We start from the raw sequence: 20,253 nt of genomic DNA, 5'->3' as shown, positions 1-20,253 counted from the left end.
ACACAGAGACAGGAAGCAACAGAAGAGACGGGGTCGAACACTTTTCAAACTAAAACAGGAAACCAAAACACAGATCTACACAGGGCAAAAATAAAACAGACAGATCGTGACAGCGTTAGCATGAATTCAGCGCTGGTTTGGGATTTAAAACACATTTTTAGCCAGATGTTTGTGTCAGATTTAGGATTGTGCTTCTGTTGAGTAGAGGTGTGAAGAAGTTGTTAGCAAGGAACTTTTTTAAACATTGTTAAAACACCTGCTGGTCTGCATTCTCTGCTGCACCGTCATTGTTGGTGTTTGTTATCTAGCGTTAGAATAAATGAATGTGAAGAAATGTGCCGGTGTCAGGTTTCAAGATTTTGTCAGATTTAGTATTTTTATTTTGGATTTGTTCAGAAGGAATCTTATTGTTGTTAAAACACCTGCAGATCTGCAAAATGCTGTTTTTTTATTCAGCAATAGCATGAATCAATCTGCAGAAATGTGCCGGCAATTGATTTGAAATACAATATACCTCTATCACGCAATTCTTTGTTTTACGCAGCTTTATTTTCTGAATATTTTCCCTTTAAGTCTCTTGGAAAGAACTGGGATTAATAATTTGGTAAAAAGTAGAAATCTAAACGCCAAAAAGGCTATTTTCTTTACAACAGTTTTATTGGAAACTTTATTCTTCAATTACAGTAGGTTCAATAATGTGCTTGCCTAACAGTCAGATAAATGCCCAGTTGTCCTGATGTGCTCTGACTAAAAGGCTCTCTAGCAACTATTTGAATTAATGAATTGGAGGATTAACAAATTAACACCGTCTCATTTGTCTCTATTTTTAACAGCATTTCCTGGAAAGTTCCTTGGATTAAATTGCAGAACTGTCAAATCAAGCTTTCCCGTTTGTTGTTGTTGACACTGTGCACAAATAGTTGTTCCATGATCATTATTAAGGAAATGATTTGGTCTTGGATAGTTTTTAGGCAAATCAATTGGTGGACTGTTTTCTTGGATAGCTGCGTTGCTTTTGATATGTTCCACATAGTAATCCCACTGCATGTAGATCTAGAAAACACATTCAGAAAACCATGGAATATTTTATTAAAACTGATAAGGCAAAGAATCACCTTGTTTTAGACCAAATCTGTTAAAGAGGCCCTGTTGTGCTTTTTGGGGTTTTCCATTTCCTGTAGTGTGTTTTATAGTTTTTGTGCACATAAATGCTCTGCAGAGGCTGACATCCCTGTGTTCCCTCTGGAGGTGTCTGATGTTTATCAACCAGTGTGTCTCCTCCCTGCAGAGCGATGAACACTGATGAAGAATATGGTGAAGAGGGGCTCAGTGACTACATCCTCCAGCTCAGTATTCAAGACTCCTGCCAGGAGGCCTTTCTAAATTCTGCAGCAAGGTATGAAACACACGTCAAGATTCCACCATCCGTCCCAAAGAATACATACAAAATTATAATTTGATCAAACTCAGCTGACTTCCCTTTGCATCGTCTGCTCCTCACTGTTAGTTTAGAAGCACCGACGGATGAGAATCTGAGAGTCCTGGCAGCCATCGAGCAAGGTGGGTTGGGCATCACGGAGGTGGGAAGGAGTGGAGTACAAATACTTCGTTACTGTATTATACCTGTACTTTATACTTCCTACATTTTGAACCCAAATACCTGTACTTTATACTTCCTACATTTTGAACCCAAACACCTGTACTTTCTACTTCTTACATTTTGAACACAAATACCTGTACTTTCTACTTCTTACATTTTCCAAACAAGCTGGTTCCTTTAGTTTGAATATTAATATAAAGGGAGGTCAGGTACTCTTTAAAACAGCTGCTAGTTATGGGTACTTTTTACTGAAGTACATTTCAAAGCCTCTTTACTTTTACTTGTAAAGAAGTTTAGTCAGTACTTCTACTTTTACCAGAGTATTTTAAAACATGAGTATCTGTACTTCTACTTGAGTAAAGGATGTGTGTACTTTTGCCATCTCCAGGCATCACACAGGGAAATACCTCCAGCGTTACACACTGTTGTGTTTGGTCCGCTGGTCACAGGGCGAGCAGCTGTAGGGAGGGCTGCCAGGCATCAGGAGGCTGGCAGGGCGACAACATAACTGAGAGGGCGATACATAAACAGAGAGGCGAGAGAGGAAAGGTGGAAAAGCATCTGTTGATTAGAAAGCAGGAAATGTACACAGTAGTCTCACAGTCTCATTAGTACACTGCAGGTCGTACACTTTGTCAATGTAGGCCGTGTATGGTGACTAAAATCACACGGCTGCCCTCGCTGGAAGTGACGATAGCTAAGATTAGCTAACGAGCAAATCATTACAGAATCAGAATCCCTTTATTCGTCCCACAGAAGGGGAATGTGCATTTATTACAGCAAGAAAAGAGCCAAAGACAGCTTAATGTTACCAAGAAGCATGCATTAAAAAATATTGAAGATACAAAAATGTAAAAAAGATAATGTACACAATTTACAAAATACACGTCCCGTAACAGAGTGCTAGACCAATATAGTTATGGTGGCTTCTTTTTGACACCAGTATAGTGGTAGCCTACGTATATTATTAACACGTGTAGCCTATAACTATTATTTCCGCCTCGAAAAAGGGGGAAACTCAATACACTGGTCGTGTAAATTACGAACCAAGTCAGAGTCACAACGCGGCGTCGTTTGTAGAGACTCATTAGGGGGCCGCACGCGACGAGAAGGAAGGGCGCGTTTCCACTAGTCCTTTATATGAACCATGCCTTTAACGAACATCTAAAGACTAAAAACAGGCTCGAAGTGCGACTCTGACAGTAACTGTCGGCTCTTCTCTTAGTCTTTTATCAATAAATTTTTCTCCCAATATATACTTTTTTGTGAAGGCAAGTCACGAACACGTGTATAAAAACCCATGGATGGTTGGTGTCCGACACCTTTATCAATTGGGTCCAGTAAGGAAACAAAAACGAGATTTACGGTAAGCTGTTCGTTAAATCTCAAACCGATATAGGGTCATAAACCCAAAAAGTCGTCCCGCCGGTGTTTCTCCTGTCCCTGATGCTTCTCCCACAAAGGATCCTGTCTCTCATGTACAATATAAGCATTTTGTCATCCTTTTTACATCAAAAAAATTGTAATTCGACAAAGTTCTTACAGGATTTTAAATGGTGTTCGAGGGTATATTTCCTTCCAATCCTCGGGGGAAAACCCGGACGAATATTTTTGTTTACGCTAATTTTTCGAGGTGACAGAGTAGGAAAAAAAAACAAAAAAGGGAAAGGAACAAGCCACATCGAAAAAACACCCGTACGACGTCTCCGTATTTAGGGTTTCCAGGGAGGCGTGGGGAAACTATAACTATACTTCTTACGGGTAATTTGAACTTCTTTACATCGGATCGTAAAATCCTGCCACACGGTCTTGAGCCCCCAGGCCCGCGGTAGCGTCGGAGCTACCTGCCCGCTTCGTCCGCGCTCGGCCCCTGAGAGACTTCCCGTGTCCACACCAGAGTCGGGTAAGGAGACTCGTAATTTGTGGAGTCGGGAACCAAGTGGTGCCGTTGTCGTGTCCATCTTAAACAATTAAACTTTGGGTCAAAGAATTGTGAAGACACAACGGAATCGACGAAACCAGGCGACTGTACGCTCATATCTCTTGTTTTGTTTCGTTAAGTTCCTGTATTGTTTCACACTTGAGAGACAAAGGTTGTACTAGGGACCTACATTATTTTCTATGGCATGTCTGTTAATTTTATTTTATTGTATTGTGTCACGGACACTGCGCCCAGTGTCTCACTGACCTGGAGGCGGGAGCGCGAGCGGTGTGTGTGTGGTTTGTAAAGGACGAGAGAAGGATTTCCTTGTACGTTAAAAGGAATAAATAAAATGCTAACAATTAACTACCCTTACTTAAACACGAATTCTCCACCAATGGACAAATACAAACCCGAACTAAACATGAGCGACAACTTTACACCAAAACTCGGACACGTTAACAAGTGGCACCACCGGCCATTCGGCGACACCCTCCCCGATACCGAGTTTCCCTGCCCCAACCCGCCGACCCGGGACCCCTCTCCCGAGTAGCCTTCTTTACAACGTTACTTCCCTGTCGACGCCGCCACAAGCCCCTCTACCAACGTTTCTCCGTTGTGCCTCGGTCAAATGCAGATTACTCACTACCTGCCCGGACAAAAACGCTGGAAAAAACAAATTCAACACGACGAAGGATAAAAACAAACAACAACGGACCGACGACGACGATTAATTTCAAAAAACCTCGAATGGGTTAGGCTGAACCGTCACAACAGTATGCCTGTTATCTCGGGGCAGTGTGTCACGAAAATTTTTTCAAAAGAACATAATGTAGGAGGCCTATTAAGAGTGTGAGTTGCCTGGCGGAGTGAGAGTCGGTCCGACACCAACGACAGAACGAGAAACCTTTGTGTNCTTTTCAAACTAAAACAGGAAACCAAAAAACAGATCTAATAATAATAATAATAACTTTTATTTATATAGCGCTTTTCAATAATTTGTAAGCGACTTTGGGTTATTGAAAAGCGCTATATAAATAAAAGTTATTATTATTATTATTAGATCTGTTTTTTGGTTTCCTGTTTTAGTTTGAAAAGTGTTCGACCCCGTCTCTTCTGTTGCTTCCTGTCTCTGTGTTCCCTCCTGCCTGATTACCTGATTGTGTTCACCTGGTGCCCCTGTGTTTTCTCCTCCCTCCTCACCTGTGTCTTGTTTGTTTCATGAGTCCTGTGTGCATTTAGGTTCTGCTTTTCCTGTTAGTCTTTGTGAGATCCTTGTTGTTGTTGTTGACTGTGTTCACGGGGGAGAGAGTTCTGCTCTGTATGTTACTTGTAGCCTTGAAATAAAGGTATTTTCTGTTAAACCTGCATTTGGTTCCTGCCTGCTTCGCTCAACCCTGACGAACGCTAGATAAAAAAACGCAGGAAAAAAAAATACAAATGTATAAAAGAATGCAGCTTTCCAGGTTTTTGCAAGATTCCCTGCGTACAAATTCACTACACCTCAAGTCAAATTTGTTTTAATTTAAAATCCAAAACAAGCACATTTCTGCAGATGAATTCATGCTAATGCAAAAGGAAAAGCACAAACAATGACAATAAAATGTGCAGATGTTTCAACAACATTTAAAAAGAATTAGCAAGATTCCCCACCAACACATGTCAAAGCAAACATTTTAAATCTGGCACAAAAATCTGGAAAAAATCGTATTTAAAATCAAATCCGAGCACATTTCTGCAGATGAACCCAGCATGTCTCACCTGAGAGGTTTGTTCTCTCCCTCGGCTCGCTCTCTAACGGCACACGGTGGTTTTATATTTGTGAACTGATGCTTTGAAAACAGCAGGGGGAACTCTGTGTGTGTGTGTGTGTGTGTGTGTGTGTGTGTCACCTGGTGTTAAATATAGCTCGCTGACGATTGCCATTGTGTGAGCTAATCCGGGACTTTATCGTATTCGGCGGGAATCCCAAATTCAAGATCCCACAATCCTCCGGGCTTACGCGGCGGACTCCACATCACCATCTATTTTGTTTTGTGGAAGACAGCATCATTCGGGTCTATTTTTTCCTTCGCTGCTTTGTTGAGCATGTGAGATGATGGATGTCTCATGAAATGTCTCTTTCTGAAATGTGCCTTTATGAGGAAACTGTTGTTCGTGATTTACAATGCTATGGTTTGTTTGTTATCTGGTTGTTTTCATGGTTTTCTTGACGTTATATTATTATATTAATTGGCTTGATTTAAGTTGTTTCTAATTTGCTTTCCCCTAATTGTGTTATTTATAAAATATACATTTTACATATTGTGCTTGTTTATAGTTTGTATCTGTGAGTAAAAAGTACAATATATGTTTCTGTAGTGGACTCAAAGTTTAGAGTACAATAAAATATACTAGTATATACTATAGTAATTGAGTAAGCTCTAAGGCAGGGGTGTCAAACTCAAATACACAGTGGGCCAACATTTTAAAATGGGTACTAGTCGAGTGCCGGACTGGATCAATGTTTATTGCAGAACTTATTGAAATGAACTTATTGCACATATTAAACCTGGAACTAACAAAGCTTAAATGATTGCCTATAAAAACATTAAACATTAAATAATCAGTTGCATTCATTTCTTATGGCTCTATCTGCAGCTGATTACATTTTCCCACAGGCCAACAACAGCTTCAACAAAACTATTTCCCTCAAAGAGAAAACCAAACATGCCCTGTTGTCGTGAGAGAGAAAGTGCAGAAGGAAACATCCATTAAACTCAGTGTGCTGCTCTGTGATGCTAGTTCAGATACTTGGCATCTCATCTTGGGTGCAAGGTCATCAATGTTTGGGCTCAGGCTCTGAGCTGAGGAGACCCTCAGGATGGAGTGAAGGTGTGCGTGCAATATACCGGAGGGCCAGATCTAATAGGAATTAGAAATTATCCTGCGGGCCGAAATTAAATCCACCAAGGGCCTGATTTGGCCCCCGGGCCTTGAGTTTGACACATGTGCTCTAAAACAACCAAGAGTGATACAATATCCACAAACAATTAAAGTACATTTAAAGAAAGATAGTTAAGCACAATTCTAAAACAGCACAGCTCTTCCACTTTTATTCAGACACATTGAAATTATTTAATCACAGTCATTTGTCATATTGTGTTTTTATCATGCGTATTCTACATTGTATATATATTTTAGTTTCTTTTGCACATTTTATGATTATATTTGTATTATGCTTTTTAAAATATTATTTCAATATTTTTTCTATTTATGCTATTTCTGTTCATTGTAATCACTCTTTGTGTGTGATCTATGCAATACACCAACGATAACTCCCTGTATGTAAATAACTACTCTGCAAATTCTGATTCTTATTTTGTAAAGTGTTTCAAATAAACAGTAATACAAAAAGCAATACTTCTAAATATCAAACAATGTTATTTTCAAACCAATCATCATATTTATCCTATCATATCCACCCTGTACGTTCAATAGTATGTTATTAGGATCCTTGTTGACGCTGTTTTCTGATAGCTTTGCACCTACGTGATAATATTTCCGTGTTGTTTGGTAACACGTTGCACCACATTCCCTCCCAGATCCCGGATCAAAATACTGTCCGGATGTTTCTGCTGCTCATGTCCCAGTGTGTGCGTTACGGATCCTGAGAGAGTGCTAACAGGATAACCAGACCCCCCCCTGGATGGATGAGTACCTGTGTGTTTTACACCGGGGGCCCCAGGCTCTGTGACCTCTGGGGAGCCATCATGGGTCCGGCTGCAGATTAGAGCAGCTTTGCAGGGGCCACCATGTCGCCTCCTCTGGTTCTCAGACTGAAATAGCAGCACTGCAGCTCATCATAAAGCTCCCATACTGTCCCTGTGGGGAGAGCAAGCTGTAAATAAAAACACTAAAATAAGACCGCTGCTCATCCTCACTCTTTGAGCATGCATTAGAAGTTGTTAAAAGATAATGGGCACGAGTCTCTGTATCCATAAATACTAAATACTACTAACTGCTTCCAATACTTGCAATGGTATGCCTACTAATTATGCTTGTTTCACGCATTCTACTGGTATAATTGCATGTAGTTTGATTGTTACTTGACTTAATACTTCTGCTAATGATCTGCCACTACTAGTTTTGCTACTGCAAGATGACTAAATTCAAGATTTTGACTGGCTTTGGTGGCCTAACAGTGAATAATTGTATAGTTTGGAGTGTTTTTTCTTTCATTTCAGAATACATTTATCCTTCTTAACCTGCTAAAATCTTGCACCAACATGCAAATTATTAAAAAATCCAGTTTAACCCCCCAGGTGTCTCACGGAAAGTACATGTTGTAATTCAAGTCCTTGAGAAAAAAGAGATACAAGGGTTTAAATGTGCCAAATGTCCATTGTGAAATATTATAACGATCCCAGACACAGCATATGATACTCTTATCAGTCATTAACTACTTCATGAATTACTAAACAAACATACTTAATGTAATTAAATAAAGATTTATTTTGTGAGGCCAAGATATTGTACATTTGTTATCATACTATGTTATCTTTGGCATTCATTTGGACATAAATAGATAAGATAAGAAAGGTTGTATTGTCTGATATCTACAGTATAGTGCAGTAGAGTTCATAAAAGAATACAATTGCAAACATTTGGTACAAATAACAATCACAACAAGACGTAAGACAAATGACTACAATATATTGCAATAAATATGTAGGATACTAGTGCAATAGTTGAACAATATAAGAAAGCCTTGTGTTATTATACAGGTTAAACACATTTAAAGTTACATTATTTACAGTAAAAGCAGTTTTCTGTTCCCACTCTGAGCATATCTATGATGTAAGGTGCAAGTAGTCAAAGAGTTTCTGACTGAAGTCATTGAATGCAGCTTAATATGGTTATTATCGTATTATTATTTAAGACTAAACAGAAACGTTCAGATGAATCACATTTATATTATTGTATTATTTGTCTTCTTACTATCAGATATTTTAATCAAATCATCATCCTTGAATAAAATCTACTAAAAACAAAAAGCTAAAATGTAAACGGACAGTGGCGTTTTATTGTTGCTATGGAAACGTGTAAACTCTGGCGTTGCCTGGGAACCAAGCTAACATTAGAAAGACGGCGTTAGCTCCGCTTGGCTAACTCAAAAACTCATTTTAAAAAGTAGAATAAAACAAGAAGGCGTTTAAACGAGTGACAGTGGACAGTGATTTCTAAACGGTGTCACCGAAAGTTAACACTGGCTCTGCGTTTTGGAGGATTTACAGCTCGTTTTGTTGACTTTAGTTGACTTGAAGTGAGAAAGCTAACAAGCTAACCTAGCATTAGCCGGTCGGTTAGCTAAAGCTGTTATGTCGGAGAGGAGAGAAAATGAAGAGCAGGAGGTGAAAGAATATGAAGAAGAGGAGGAAGACACGGACACAAATGTTGAAACAGGAGGAAATACTGTAGAGCAGCCGGCAGAGGACGACAGAGAGCCGGGGAGGAGAGGAGAGGAGGAGCAGGAAGACAGGACGACCCCAGGTGAGTTTAATTAGACTACAAATAGACTACAGGTGAGTTTAGATAGACTACAGGTGATTTTAGATAGACTTCAGGTGAGTTTGGATAGACTACAGGTGAGTTTAGTTTCACTACATCTAATTATCTAAAATTTAAAATAGACTACAGGTGAGTCCTGTTGGTTTAGATACACTACAGATGAGTTTATTAGACTTCAGGTGAATTTAGGTTTAGATAGACTCGAGGTGAGTTTAGTTTCACTACAGGTTAGTTTAGACAGACTACAGGTGACAGTGTTTCCCACAGATCTGAAATATACTTGGGGGTTGGTGGTAGGGGGGGGTTGTGTGAGGTGACGTGCCTTTGTGACGTGCAACAATGTATAACATTAACCTTTCTGTTGGTCGTTTGTTAGCAGACCCTTCATGCGATGGCAGAGCGAACAAGTACAGGCAGGGCCCATAGTGATAGCCCTATAGTTTAAATCTACTACCCACACATAAACATATGGATATGGGTTACTATTTAAAAAAAAATGGAAATGTATTTAGGAACCTGTCCATGTGATTTTAAGTGGAGGTGGACCTCAGCCTTAGATCCTCTAGGGTGGGTACGGGGGCATGCTCCCCCGGTAAGATTTGTTTTTATATTTTGGAGTTAAATGCATCAATCTGGTGCATTTTGAGGGGAAAATAAAGAGACCAGATCTATGGGAACACCTATGAAACAGAACTGTATACATTTCAATAATCATAAAATCATGGCCATAACCAATAACATACCATTTCCAATAGGAAAAAACACTGACACCCTCAAATGGAAATATGTGTTTACATAAATGGTGACCAACCCGTTTGAGACCCACTGAGAACTTAGACTAAGTTATACTAAACACTCAGAGAATCCTTTACCTCACCTGAGCTGAGGTTATCCCGAGCTTGAATGACACACAGAGACCAATCAAGGGCTTTGATTTATGATCTGTATGACAGTGGCCATGTCATGTAGACAGCCAGTCATTCAAAAAATCCTCAGGCCAGCCGGGCACTTAACAGGCCAGGCCATCGGGAAACTCCCCGGTCCTCCCGATGGCCAGTCCGGGGCTGGGTGCAGGAGGCGTAGAGTGAGGGATCATTGTCCACAAGTTCATTGATCGCAGATAGCGTCGTGGTCGCGGACGAAAAAAAAAAAAAAATTAATTAAAAAATTAATTAAAAAAAACCTAAATGGGTAAATATACTTGGGCGGCTGTTAATATACCTGGGCGGCCCGCCCAAGTATAGTCTATGTGTGGGAAACCCTGGGTGAGCTTAGATAGACTATAGATGAGTTTAGATAGACTACAGGTGAGTTTAGATAGACTACAGGTCTTGATGTCTTTAAGGATGTGTTAAAGCATTCTTTAATTGTGATGTTTGAAAAGTATAATTTTCATAGACATTAATTTGTCCCTCTCTGGACTGTGCAGATGTGCTGGAGGCCGCAGAAGAAGCTGAATATGATCTGCAGGACGGTCTTATAGGGCCTGTTAACACAATAGAAGTTGGAAACTCAGTGGCAACAGGTGAGAAAAACCACTTCAGAAATCTGCATCTGATATCAATAATTCAACAGGAACACATTTCAGATTCAGTGGCTGACAGTTGGAAATATGGATGATTTCTCAGTAACAAATATTACACACAATGGCTGACTTCAGGGTGATATCAGCATTTGAGTATCTGTCCATAATAGTTTTTTTTAACATAAACTTATAGCATTTGATTGAAAATGAAAGGACACTACTCGTGCATTAAAAAATAATCTAGTTATTGACATGTGTCACATTCATTTGCAATTTCAATGTGATAATCTGGACCTTGCTGACTGTACAGATGTGCTGGAGACTGTAGAGGAAGCTGAAACTCAGGCGGATCTGTCCCATGATGCCGAGCAGCTCGGAGAGCCTCAGAGAACAGAACATGTTGGAAACTCCACGGCGACAGGTAACTGATCCATAGACAATAACAAAGTATCTATCTATCTAGATTCATGAACCAGTAACCACAGAAAACAGAAACAGTCAAAATGAATGTTACTTTTTGAATGTACTTTCTTGTACCGTTATTAATTTCATCAGGCAACCCTCATCAGTCTGTTAAACTTTTGCTGATTATATTGTATATTATGTTAATATACAATAATAGTAAAGTAGTCTCTTATGTTTAGTATACGTGAAGACAATAATAAAACGTAAATAAACTACTTTGATAGCAAAACAAACAAAGCTATTATGTAAAAACTCAGTTCAAGCAGGGACAAAAGCACAGAATGTTTACGTCTCTGTAACAAACTTGTATATTAACCCATAGCTTTTGATTCTGCCTGATGGGATTCACTTCCTCATTTCAATTTACTTATAGTTTATCTGATTTTGCCTCGCTGACACTGATCTGTTGACATGTGACATGCTTCCTAAAATCCATTGGACACAGTTCATTCAATATCCTTTTTGATTCAGTTGTAGAAATGTTCAGAGTGATAAAATGCAGAGGCACGATGCAAACACACCCTGATAAAGGAATGCAGATCATATTCATGTATTCTTGGTTTTGCAAAGACAAAAGCAGCAGGATGTGTGTGTGTGTGTGAAGTGTCTGCAGTGAAGGACCCGAGGTGTGCTGTTTCCAGGTAACCTGCCTCAGGGATCATCATCACACAACATGAGGATCAGTATCAAGTGCCATAAGCAGACACAAAGAAGTAGCTTTAAATAACGCCCCACGATCTCATGGTGTGGAATGAATAGCTCAGTGATTATAAAATCCATCAAAAGGACAAAACGCTTTATAAGGAATTATCTGTTTGATCTGTTCGTATCAATGTATGATAAACGATATAAGTGATGATAGTGAGTTAAGTTTGTATTTTTTAGTTAAATGTTATTTTTAGGTTTCTACTGTTTTGTTTCTACTTATATGTTTTATCTTTGTCAATTTTCATTTCATTTCATTTCATTATTTATTTTGAACATGTTTTGCTTTCTCTTTAAATTTTCTTTTTTTTAATACTTTTTTTTAACACCAACCTCAAAATACTATCCTATCAATCAATCAATGTTTATCTATACAGCCCAATATCACAAATGTTACATTGGTCTCAGCTGATTTCACAGTTTGTACAGAATATCAGTATGACAATATGACACCCTCTGTCCTTAGACCCTCTGTCCTTAGACCCTCTGTCCTTAGACCCTCACATCGTACACGGATAAGGATATAACTTAAGCTATAGCTGTCATATAATATATATCTATATGAATATCATTGTGTGTGTGTGTGTGTGTGTGTGTGTGTGTGTGTGTGTGTGTGTGTGTGTGTGTGTGTGTGCGATCAGTGAAGGTGGTGCTGGTGCCGGAGGGTCATGTGATGACGGTGGCGTTCGCCATCGGCCTCAGCATCGCCCAGCTGAAGCTCCACCTCGCCAACGAGCTCCGAGTTCCTGCTGACGTGCTGCACATCTTTCTGGACGGTACGTCTGCTGTTCTTCAGATAAACGCTCAGCGATGTTTAGTTTTTTATTTGGGGGAAAGGACTGGTTCCTTTCAGAGAGACGTTTGGTAAACAGAAACTAACCAGATTCTGATGTGGATCTGATGTTAGAAGAAAATGTCTGATAGAAATGATTAGGCACAAAAAAGAAACCGGTTTATTGTGAAGTAGTTCTACAGTACAAGGATTTTAATCTGGTGTCTAACAGTGCACACATAAACACGGGGAGAGGAATTGAGTTGTCATTTTGTTTTAATATTACAATTTATTCTGAAAAATAAATAAAAGCTAATGGTCTTTTCTCGCTTACTTACACTTCTTTTGTTAGACATTTTGCAGTTTCTGCATGTAGTAGTCAATGTGTGCGTTCTGCCTGTTGTTTCCAGGCAGAGCGGTGGACGAGCAGCAGAGCCTGATGGAGCTCGGCGTCCGGCCCAACGGCTCCACCCGGATGGAGATGAGCTCCATCGACCCCGACTCACACCCTCTGCGCCCCCTCCGCCCCCCCGAGCAGGACAACATGCCGGACGTCATCACCGTCAGAGTGCAAACAGGTGAACACCTCCCTCTCTGTGATTAAAACACACTGAGTGTTTGTCTGAGGGGTTTGAGAACAGCGTAGTTATTATTTTAGAAATAAGGTTCAAAGTCAATTGTCAATCTTTCAGTTGTGTGTGCAGACAGAGATCAAAATACCGTTTCCCACAATCCCGAATACAAAAACAAAGATATATAAAAATATGCATGCAAATATGTATATACCTATATATACATATATATACACATTAAGAAAAAAATAAAAGCACAACAGCTAAAATATACAACTTAACAGTCACTTCAACATCGTACTGTCTTCTCCTGACTGTGCTGTTGGTCCGGGGTAGTTGAAGGGAACTCAACAGACGTGACGAACATATCGACGAAACATTAAAAACACTGAAGAATCGGGAGAGCGAGGGGCCGCTGCGTCCGCCGCGTTTAATATGAAGGCTTTAGTGTGCTCTATCTCTCTCGTGACTTCCAGAGGAGAACATGTTCCGGGAGGTGGTGGTGGAGATCGAGCGTCCTCCCCAGCAGAAGGCCTTCCTGGGCGGGTTCAAACACCGGCTGACGGGGGCGCAGTACCACCATGCCGCCATGCAGACCCTCCCCAAGAGGAGAGCCGACAGAGGGGTGGTGCTCTTCAGCCGCAACACACAGGTACAACACACAGGTACAACACACAGGTACAACACACAGGTACAACACACAGGTACAGCACACAGGTACAGCACACAGGTACAACACACAGGTACAACACACAGGTACAACACACAGGTACAACACACAGGTACAACACACAGGTACAGCACACAGGTACAACACACAGGTACAACACACAGGTACAGCACACAGGTACAGCACACAGGTACAGCACACCTGAGCTTTGTGACTGACAGTGCTTCTGCAACGGAGTGCTGAAGAAAAGTGGGAGTAGATTGTAGGGCCTACTTCCTATTTATACGGAAGTGAGCCCGAAGGTGGGGCCCACGTCATAGGTGGGCGTGGATTAAGTCTGTCAGTGCTGCACACGTGCAGTCGGATTACCCAATAGCGATAGCCTTAGAGGACGAAGCCTTATACGATATAGAAGTGTGTTCTACTTTGTTTTTTTTAAAAGTTGTGTGCACTATTTTTCAGAACATTTTTAACAAATTATTCTGTAGGGATTAAATTGTCCATTTCAAAAAGGGGTGTGGACATNAAAGAGGAGGGGGGCGGAGTTCCTTTGGTTACTGTGTATGACTCACTCTCCTGCACACACACACACACAGGTACAACACACAGGTACAACACACAGGTACAACACACAGGTACAACACACAGGTACAACACACAGGTACAGCACACAGGTACAACACACAGGTACAGCACACAGGTACAGCACACAGCGAAGCCTTATACGATATAGAAGTGTGTTCTACTTTGTTTTTTTTTAAGTTGTGTGCACTATTTTTCAGAACATTTTTAACAAATTATTCTGTTGGGATTAAATTGTCCATTTCAAAAAGGGGTGTGGACATGTCTCTAGTGTCCCAGCATAAATGAAACCAATGGAAGGTTTTATTTTGAATGCGTGAGGTCACTGAGTTATGGCGTGAAATCCCATAAAAGTGTGAAATGTCCCCAGACAGGAAAGATTTGATAAAGAGGAGGGGGGCGGAGTTCCTTTGGTTACTGTGTATGACTCACTCTCCTGCACACACACACACGCACACGCACACACACACACAGTAATGATGGTGGTGGGATCGTTACAGATGCACATACATGAAGACAAGGTGCTGCAGTAATGAGGTGTGTGTGTGTGTGTGTGTGTGTGTGTGTGTGTGTGTGTGTGTGTGTGTGTGTGTGTGTGTGTGTGTGTGTGTGTGTCAGTAAAGATGTTTACACTTCACAGGGTGTCGGTCTGTTAGCCTCATTATCCTGCACCCTTTCTTTACTCCCCGCTCTTTTACAACAAACCATAAACTATCGAAGGTCGTAACAGGGTTTTCTGGATTTATTTTCCTTCCTTTTTTTCAGGCAACTCTCTGGCAGAGCACACATAAAAGGGGAATGTGCACTCTTACCCAGTGTTGAATTGGAATAAAAAGTTGCCAGTACTCTAAATCAGCAACTGTTTCAAGTCAATTTTATTTATACAGCCCAAAAACAAGAATTTGGCTCAAAGGTCTTTACGATCTGTACAACACACGACTCCCTCTATCCTTATCCTCATATCTTTGATTCAGTCATTCAAAAGAAACACAAAAAACAGAATATTTACTGTAACGTTCAGAAATGGCATGTTTCTGGGGGGGGCTCTCATAGAGAACATAGCCTATACATGCGCCTGCATCAGGTCATATAGTATATCCTATAATGCTGGTGGGTTTGTCTCTTTACTGTATATTTTAGAAAGGCTCACTGAACTTAAAGAATGTATGAAAGGCAGCGTATATGGCTAAAGCCTGAACCTGCTCTTACTTTAACTTCTCATGTTTAATTCCATATTCCTTTTTTCTTTTTTGCAAGACTCTTCCACATACATTTGGATGGATGACTTTTTGACCCGTGTTGTGTTTGTAAAATAAATATGAATAAATAATTATATTCCTTTTTTCTAAATGGCTTCATAATAATAATAATAATTCATAGTTCACGAACCATTGAAGCAAAGAAATACAGAGTGTGAGCTGCTAGCTGGAGCCAGTTCCTGAGGTGCCCTTGAGCAAGGCTACTAACCTCGAAACTGCTCCCTGCTCTGCCACCTCTGCTATCTGCATGTAGTTGTGTTTGTGTATATCCTCATGGTACCAGATTATAATGTGTTTATTCTCCCTGTGTGTGTAATGTGTGTAAGTACAGCAGAGTGGAGAAATCAATGTCTCCGTGAGGGACTAATAAAGTCTGTTCTTAGAGTAGATGAGAGGTGAGAGAGAACAGTTTTGAGGGCTGTTTGAAGGTTGTGGGAGTGTTGGCATTTTGAATGTTACCGGGGAGAGAGTTCATGCACTAAGTCTGACTCCATACTGCCGACCTGCGGACCTTTGCTGCATGCCGTCCCTCACTTTCCACTATCTATTCTCTGCAATGATTGGCAAAACATATTTTTAAGAAATCAATGATTGAATTCATCCATCTCCTTGTCTGTTCCCCCTCAGACAGTGGAGCTGCAGTCTGAGGCGCAGCAGTGTCCGCTCGACGCCTCCACCCAGATGACGGGGATCGGCTGCTACGTCTCCTGCATGGACGACAAGCTGGTCGCCCCCGGCAACTACATCACAGCTGACCAGTACCACGAAGAGAGGCTGAGAGCTGTGAGTGACTAAGATGTGTTTTTATTAAATATTTCTGGTCTTTTTTTATTCCGGTTAATGTAGAAATGATAACTGGCATACTAGTCCAACATTCGTCCTGATTGTGACACTGGAGGAAAGGTCAAGGGTCATGTGACCTCACAAAACAGCAATAAGTCAATAATTAACACGCTAATTGTAGTAAATTATAAAGTTCAATGAAAGTACAAATCAATTAAAAAAAGATTAAACTACTTATATAAACATAGGAAGTTTAAGTAAAAATGTGCACATTTTACTGCAATACGTTTTACTACAGTACAACTGTTAGAACAATATCACTGGTCACCGGCTCGAGCTTCAATATCAGGATCCGTGTATTTATTATCCTCTCAAAATTGAAGTAGTCAAAACAAAAAAAGAGAATTTGTTGATATGTTTCTCAAAATCTCAACATTTTGACTTATTCCCAAACATCTGACTTTTTCTCAAAATTCAGACTTTTCTCAAAATTATGATTTTTTTATTTTTATAATCACTCTACACCGGCTTGAGCTTGAATCACAGGATCCATGTTGTAACGGAGGTGATCTCTGGGGCCATAGATCTCTGCCTCCGTTATGGATTGTGAAGCTTCGTTGGTGGCGAAGTGTATGTAGTTTGNTGAGTGTGTGTGTGTGTGTGTGTGTGTGTGTGTGTTGACTTCGTGTTTGAGTGTCAGCAGGTCCTGCAGTGTGTGTGTGTGAGATAATACTTCCATTTTTCACCTTCTAGTAATCACATATGTATTATATACACATGCTGCATGTGAGCGTATGGAAAGCGCTCTACAAATAAAGCTTTATTATTAATAATATTACTTATTCTGCCTTTTACTCGCACTATTGTGTAACTGATTCCTATCTACTTTATATTTACATCTGAAGTTAATTGTATGTTGCATTGTAGGAGTTGTGCACTTAATGATGTGTGATGGTGTCAGAGCGAGAGAGAGAGAATTATCTATGTTTAGGTGAGCAAATTGCATATTCTTTTAACCAAATGAACTGAATAACTGAATTATAACTATACCGTTTGTGTAACATTTTGTTTTGCTTATGGACTGCTCCAGTTTTATGTTTTTTATTTTTTATAGCAAGCAGAATCTAATGAGCATTCTCGAGTATAAATAACGCTGCCGGCGTGACACAGCAGGAAGTCTAGAGGGGAAGTCGGGAAAGGTTTTTGACCGCACACATCCGTACGCCTGTTGGATTTGTTTGTTTATCTTATTTAATAATAATATTACATGTGAATTATAAAGCGTTTTTCCTGCTGCTCAAAGCGCTTTACGAGCAAGTAGTAGAGGAATAAGAAACAAGAGTAAAAAGTGCTAAGCTAGGTGGAATAAGGGCGTCAGCCAATCAAATCATATGCCAGTACAAGCTCTAGCCAATCAAACTGCGTGTCTGGGGCGGGAGATTCATGTGATTGGTCGCGCTTCAGACACGCCCGCCGGAAAGCTTTAACGCACGCCGCCGTGTGCACGCTGCTGCGTTAGGTATTTGGATTTCTTAAAGTTTACGCGAGTCAATATTCGAAGTGGCCTTTGAACATACTATCATGCCACTACAGATGGTAAAGCGTTTTGAATGATTCAATCTGGCTGCTCCTACTCTCCAGAGCGTGGTAGAGCAGGTTGAAGTCCTCCCTCCTCTGCGGGTTGACCCAGCGCCTCCTCCGGTCCTTCAGCTGCTCCTCCTTCTCCTCCATCCTCTTCCTCTCCTGCAGCTCCAGCCAGACCAGCCTCCGGTCCCGGTCCCTCCTCAGACGCTGCACCTCCTGCAGGGCCAGCCAGCGCCGGGCAAACGTCTGGAGGATCACCACCTGGGGGGGGTTGGTGATAACATGCTAACAAAGGTATCCCAACTGTAGCTGTGTACATGACAGGATGTGTGATTACCTAGAAGAGCATCAGGACTGTTTTAGGCATATAATAATAATAATAGTGCATTTTATTACAATATGAGGGAGGGTAGACAAACAAGGACAGGCAAACAAGTAAGTATAGTAAAATTAAAAAATTAAAAAAATTAAAATTAAAAAATAAAAAGGCAGTCAAGAGGAAGTTGATTGAGAGGGGGGGCGGGGCTTATGGGTAGACAGAGTTGAAAAGATGTGTTTTGAGGCGGGACTGAAAGACTGTGAGGGACTCAGAGTCACGGAGATCTTGGGGGAGGGAATTCCAGAGCCTAGGAGCTGCCACTGAGAAGGCTCTGTCCCCAAAGCTGCAGAGTGGATGTGGGAATGGATAGCTATGTGGTTAACATGATGATTCAGCCTCTATGGAGAGAGACATATGACAAGCATGATAATTTCTGACGTGGAGCTAATCTGAAGTAAACATTGAATACTGCTTTCTATTCCTCCATCTAGTGACTGTGTAACTCCCTCTGTTGGATATCAGCATGTGAAGGACACTGTTCAGGAACTAGTTGATGCTCTGTATGTGATGACTACTTCCATTCTGGAGAGGATCACAAATACATGTGTGAAGCCGACAATTGAGCGGCCCGACCAAGTAAGGAGGCAGCGGCAGAACGTCCCAAATATAACCCGGTGTGGGCATTTATTAAATGATCAACACAATGACACACAGCCTCAATCCTGCTGTTGTTTCCCTGAGCACAGCCTGCAGCCACCAGGATCTCACACACACTACCAGCTCACAAACAGGGAAACAGAGCCTAAATACCCACAAACTAATCAGCACAACAAGACACAGGTGAGGGGGGAGGAGACAACACAGGGCACCAGGTGCACACAATCAGCAGTAACAGACATGGGGAAGGGGGAACACTTTTCAAAACAAAACCAGCAAACAGAGACAGACAAACTAAAACACAGACAGATGCACAAACTACATACACTTTGCCACCAACGAAGCTTCACAATCCGTAACGGAGGCAGAGATCTATGGCCCCAGAGATCACCTCCGTTACAACATGGATCCTGTGATTCAAGCTCAAGCCGGTGTAGAGTGAATATAAAAATTAAAAAATCATAATTTTGAGAAAGTCATAATTTTGAGAGAAAGTCATAATTTTGAGAAAAAGTTATAATTTTGAGATTTGGAGAAAAAGTTTTATAGATTTTTGAGAAAAAGTCAGAATTTGAGAAAAAAGTAAGATTTTTGAGAAAAGTCTGAATTTTGAGAAAAAGTCAGCATTTTGAGAAAAAGTCAGATGTTTGCGAAAAAGTCAAAATGTTGAGATTTTGAGAAACATATCAACAAATTCTCTTTTTTTGTTTTGACTACTTCAATTTTGAGAGGATAATAAATACACGGATCNATTTTTTATAATTGTTTAGTATTTATTAATTTTGTGTGTGTGTGTGTGTGTGTGTGTGTGTGTGTGTGTGTGTGCACACACACACACACACACACACACACACACACACACACACACACACACACACACACACACACACACAAAATTAATAAATACTAAACAATTATAAAAAATCTAAATAAGACCGTAAGAAGGTCTGCTCCTCGGCAGGGAGAGAGGTGGATACAAGCCGCTTCCCCAATCTTAAATGACACACATGTACAATTGAACGAGCTAAGGCAGAATGTAAAATTAAACACTGAACAGTAGAATAAAGAAAAATAATGTATATATTTAAATCCGGTGTGTGTGTGTGTGTCTGTGTGTGTGTGTGTGTGTGTGTGTGGTGAGTGGTGATTCTGCTTTTCAAAGTGTAGAGGCCAAAGAGGTATTGGTCCATTCTTTGTTTTGTTTTTTTGAAATTCTCTTTTTATTCAGCTTTTCACATGTTTACAGTCATAGATAATACAATATTCTCTGTAAGCCTTCTGTAGTTAAC

At 40.5% G+C, this 20,253-nt stretch overlaps 2 protein-coding genes across 2 annotated transcripts in view; both read left to right on the top strand.

Annotated features, from left to right (window-relative positions):
* The first annotated feature begins 7,692 nt into the window (after window positions 1-7,692).
* The window catches only part of LOC104953763 (IQ and ubiquitin-like domain-containing protein), a 14,933-nt gene continuing 2,372 nt past the window's right edge, over window positions 7,693-20,253 (top strand). Inside the window, exons 1-2 of the mRNA XM_010780766.1 lie at window positions 7,693-7,704; window positions 14,076-14,082. The gene's annotated coding sequence lies outside the window, so the exon portion shown is untranslated. The remainder of the gene's footprint in view (window positions 7,705-14,075; window positions 14,083-20,253) is intronic.
* Window positions 8,643-16,416, top strand: LOC104953783 (IQ and ubiquitin-like domain-containing protein). Its single transcript, XM_010780790.1, has 7 exons — window positions 8,643-9,053; window positions 10,501-10,596; window positions 10,907-11,017; window positions 12,408-12,542; window positions 12,949-13,116; window positions 13,587-13,762; window positions 16,249-16,416. The coding sequence occupies exons 1-7, from the start codon at window positions 8,882-8,884 to the stop codon at window positions 16,414-16,416; spliced, it is 1,026 nt and encodes a 341-aa protein (XP_010779092.1). The 5' UTR covers window positions 8,643-8,881.

Source organism: Notothenia coriiceps, unplaced genomic scaffold, assembly GCF_000735185.1.
Source record: "Notothenia coriiceps isolate Sejong01 unplaced genomic scaffold, NC01 NC01_scaffold00022154, whole genome shotgun sequence".
NCBI classification, from domain to species: Eukaryota; Metazoa; Chordata; class Actinopteri; order Perciformes; family Nototheniidae; genus Notothenia; species Notothenia coriiceps.
The sequence above is the reverse complement of the archived record's forward strand: the minus strand, read 5'-3'. Positions and strand labels throughout refer to the sequence as shown.